The sequence below is a fragment of the Coptis chinensis genome, chromosome 9 (assembly GCF_015680905.1).
Source record: "Coptis chinensis isolate HL-2020 chromosome 9, ASM1568090v1, whole genome shotgun sequence".
Taxonomy (NCBI): Eukaryota; Viridiplantae; Streptophyta; class Magnoliopsida; order Ranunculales; family Ranunculaceae; genus Coptis; species Coptis chinensis.
In genome coordinates, this window is record NC_141464.1 from 82004181 (window position 1) to 82007788 (window position 3608).

General features: G+C 39.9%; 1 protein-coding gene across 1 annotated transcript; it reads left to right on the plus strand.

The window, feature by feature from the left end:
• The first annotated feature begins 1885 nt into the window (after positions 1-1885).
• LOC147478698 (uncharacterized) lies at positions 1886-2989 on the plus strand. Its single transcript, XM_086586288.1, has one exon. It carries the CDS (start codon positions 1886-1888, stop codon positions 2987-2989), a length of 1104 nt encoding a protein of 367 aa, XP_086442414.1.
• The last annotated feature ends 619 nt before the right edge of the window (positions 2990-3608 follow it).

The window sequence follows — 3608 nt, forward strand, 5'->3', positions numbered from 1 at the left end:
AAAAGTTTTGTGACATGTGTCCATTTATTTTTCTTCTTTTTTATCTGCAACTTAAATGAATATATTGGCTCTCTCGCCAATATTGCATTAGAAAATGGTGAATATCGGTATGTACGATATTTAGCCACCACATTTCTAATCTTCTAACATATAGTTGTCACAGGTATGTATGATATTTAGCCACCACATTTCTAATCTTCTAACATATAGTTGTCACATGTCTGCTGAGGATTTCAAGCTCTCTCTTTAATAAACTTAAACACATACCCCATTGTGTCGATCACTAGTAGCACTGTAGCAGAATACTTGGTTGGAAGCAGAGGCCACTTGTGACTCCAAACCTCGTCAATGTATTGGAGACTTGAGTATATTAAGAGATTCGGAAATGGATCGGATTTTCCATTATGAATTAACGTACACTCGGACTTTCTTATGAAGTGGATTCGTTTTCAAAACCAGTTTACTCTTTTCTCTTAGATCTTCATCCTTATGTTCATAATTAACACCTTTCTCAGCTAGTGCAATTCTTGCTCTCATTGCATATGGACTGGGCCAGAAATCCACCAAAGTCACTTTATTTACCATTGTTGATCGAACTGAAATAATTGGAACTAACAATGAATCAGAGGTTAAGAGATGAGGTTTTAAACGTTGAAATGAAGTGAAGGAGAGAATGTTATGCAAGATTTATATTTGTAGGAAGTGTGAGATGTTTAGGACTTTGCATTTATCACTGTTTACTTCACACTTGGGATTGTCTTGACCATTTCATTGAGTTGAGTGTGTCTTAAGTCTTAACTCTTAATTATTCAAAACAACTTGGGGGCGAGAAGCCAAGAATGTGTTTTTTAAACAATCAAATACACATGGTACCTCGTACTACCTTCGTATCACATTGCGTTCTTTTGCAAACAGTTCAGAGCAAGTGGGGCAAGAATGCAAGTTACAACTTATATTATACAAGTAATGCGTATGGAGCTAAGCTAATGGAAGTACGAGTACCTTTCACCTGAAAAAAGTGGATCAAAATATCCCAAAAGTCCAATTGGTGATTCTGCCATAGTACAATGTCTCTGGCTTTATTTCATTATAATAATTGTTTGATATTGTTATTCAGGACACCAAATCAAACAGGACTCAAAAACCATTATCATAGTTATTTAGAGACTTTTAAACAAATTGAAGGGCACGCAAATCACAGTCATAGTTATTTAGAGGACTTCATTAGCTAATTACTGTATTCTAGACTTCTAGTACTAGTAGAAAATCTGTGGTGATCAAGAAAGACTTATGAAATGATTGGCTAATTGTGTATCTAAGAAATGAAGCTTTATTGATGATCTTTAATGGAGTTACAGGAGTGATCTTGTTTCTCTCTCTGATTATAAGTGTGAAAATAGAAAAAACAGAACGAATCTCTTCCGCTTTTTTTGTGTAACATACATTTGATATCTCCGTTTATAAATTAAATTAAGGGTTGAAATATTGCTTGGTACAATATTTGGCCACTACAAAATCCAACAATCTTTTTCACACCATCTCATGTGTAAGTAGACGTGAGAAGGCTATACTGCGGCCAAAAGCAGATCTAAATATTTCTTCCCCCAAGTTTTGAATTCAAATTAAAAATCTTGTGCAAGTGATCGTTCCCTTCTAGAATCTAAGTGTTCAAGTGTAGTGGATCTCATATACATAGTAAGTTTTAATTAGTTTCTTCTCCTCCTTGGCTAGACAGATCTGAGGATTGGAGGAGCTGTAAAGTCTTCAAACCCGTTGTTTTCCATCCTCTTCATATAGACATCATCCCTGCTCATTCCACCCTTCTAATCACCCCATTACTCTCTTTTGAATTCTAGATTTGAGGCATTTTTTTGCTGGGGAAAAGATGGAAAAAGAAGTTAGTGTGCGGGTCAGAGGGGAAACATCAGATCCAAGATCCCAGTCTACACATGCTAAGATTGAACAGCTCCAAATCGAGATGCAACAGCTCTTTTGTTCAAAGGAAAAAAGGGTAGTGAATATAAAACAAAAAAACCCAGTGGAAGTGGAAGAACACTCGCTTTCTTTAGTGGGGAAACTCATTGGAGATAGAGTGTTAGATGTTCAAGTGGTAGCCGAAGAACTACACCGGTGCTGGCAAACTAGAAAAGGTACAAAAGTGGTTCTTCTAACCAGGGGTTTCTACAAGTTCACATTTGAAGATCTGGGGGAATATAACCATGTAAGAAAAAATGGACCTTGGTTAGTCCAGGGGCTAATAATAGTGCTAAGGAAATGGGAAGGAATAGAAGACCTGGCAGTTAATCCAGCTTTAGATTTCGTAAAGTTTTGGGTGCAGATTTATGGGATCCCAGCTGATAGAATGAATGAAGAGAATGTAGAAAAGGTGGGGCAAAGTTTGGGTAAAGTCAAGTATATAGACTTGACCTGCTCAGCTGAATTCAGAGTTCCGGTGGCAAGAGTAAGGGTTGAGTTAGATATAAAGGAAAGATTGAGTAAAGGTATCGAATTGAGAACAGAAGAAGGAGAAGTGTTCCCGGTGTCTTTCAAGTATGAAAAGTTAGACATCTTCTGTTATTTCTGTGGTAGGATTGGTCATGATGTGAACTTTTGTATGCAAAAGGAGAAGTATCGAGCTAGTATGCTGAGGTGTGGTGGTTCCCCTCGAGATGTTAAACATTCCTTCTCCTTTATGATGAGGGCTACTATTTTCTTTAATGGAGTGGTGAACTCTAACCCTACAACGGTATCCTTCTCGGGAACACCACTGAAACCTAGATTTGACCAGATCCCGGCGAGAGATAAACATGCCCAGAGAAGAAGGCTCTGGTATGGGGGGGGCTTCCTAGATACACCCCCTAAACAGAGGTACGAGACTAAGGACAGAGAAGGCTGCCCAGGTGGCTATGATGGGGTTTGTGAGTCCCTTGAGTATAATAAGTTGAGTTTGGATGGACTGGGGATAAGGACCAATAGGGAAGGTCAATAAGGCTTGTCTGGAAGGTAGTGGGCTGGATAAAGGTAGTGGCTTGGGAGTGAGATATTCTGGGTCGGAGCTAGCTATTGTGGATTCTAGTAGAAGGGGTTAGGAGTGATGTGAGTGGGGGTGGGCCTGAGGAAGAGGTCCGAGAAGACAGTCCAGTACAAGTGGCTTTTCCTCTGGGCTATAAAGATATGGAGATGGAATGGCAAGATGGGTCGAGCTGCAGAAATATTATCCATTACCAAGCCCGGAGTACCAAAGTTTAATAGATGGATCTGCTTTAGATTCGGGTTCCTTGGATCGAGCCTTGGTGGTGTGGGGAACCAAGACTTGTATGGATATGGGTCTGGGGGCAAAGGCACAAGAGAGTCAGAAAGGTAATAGCCTTAACCAAGAGTCCTTAGCTGTATCTGGAGGGAGAGGGGATGTGATAGTCTGGGGCAGCGAGCCTGAGAAGGTAGGTTTTATAGCTCCTGAGGATTCCCTTTTGGGAACAAGAGAAATTGATATGGAAGAGTATCCAAGGCTACTGACTTCTCCGATTTCCAAAGCCCCTCCCCTTTCATGAGTTATTAGGTACAGAAAGGGCTAGGTCGCCTTTAATCCCCCAAGATACAGCTCATGC

Bases quoted from the DNA above. Each gene is read 5' to 3' on its own strand.
- LOC147478698 (XM_086586288.1), top strand. From the start codon at position 1,886: ATGGAAAAAGAAGTTAGTGTGCGGGTCAGAGGGGAAACATCAGATCCA.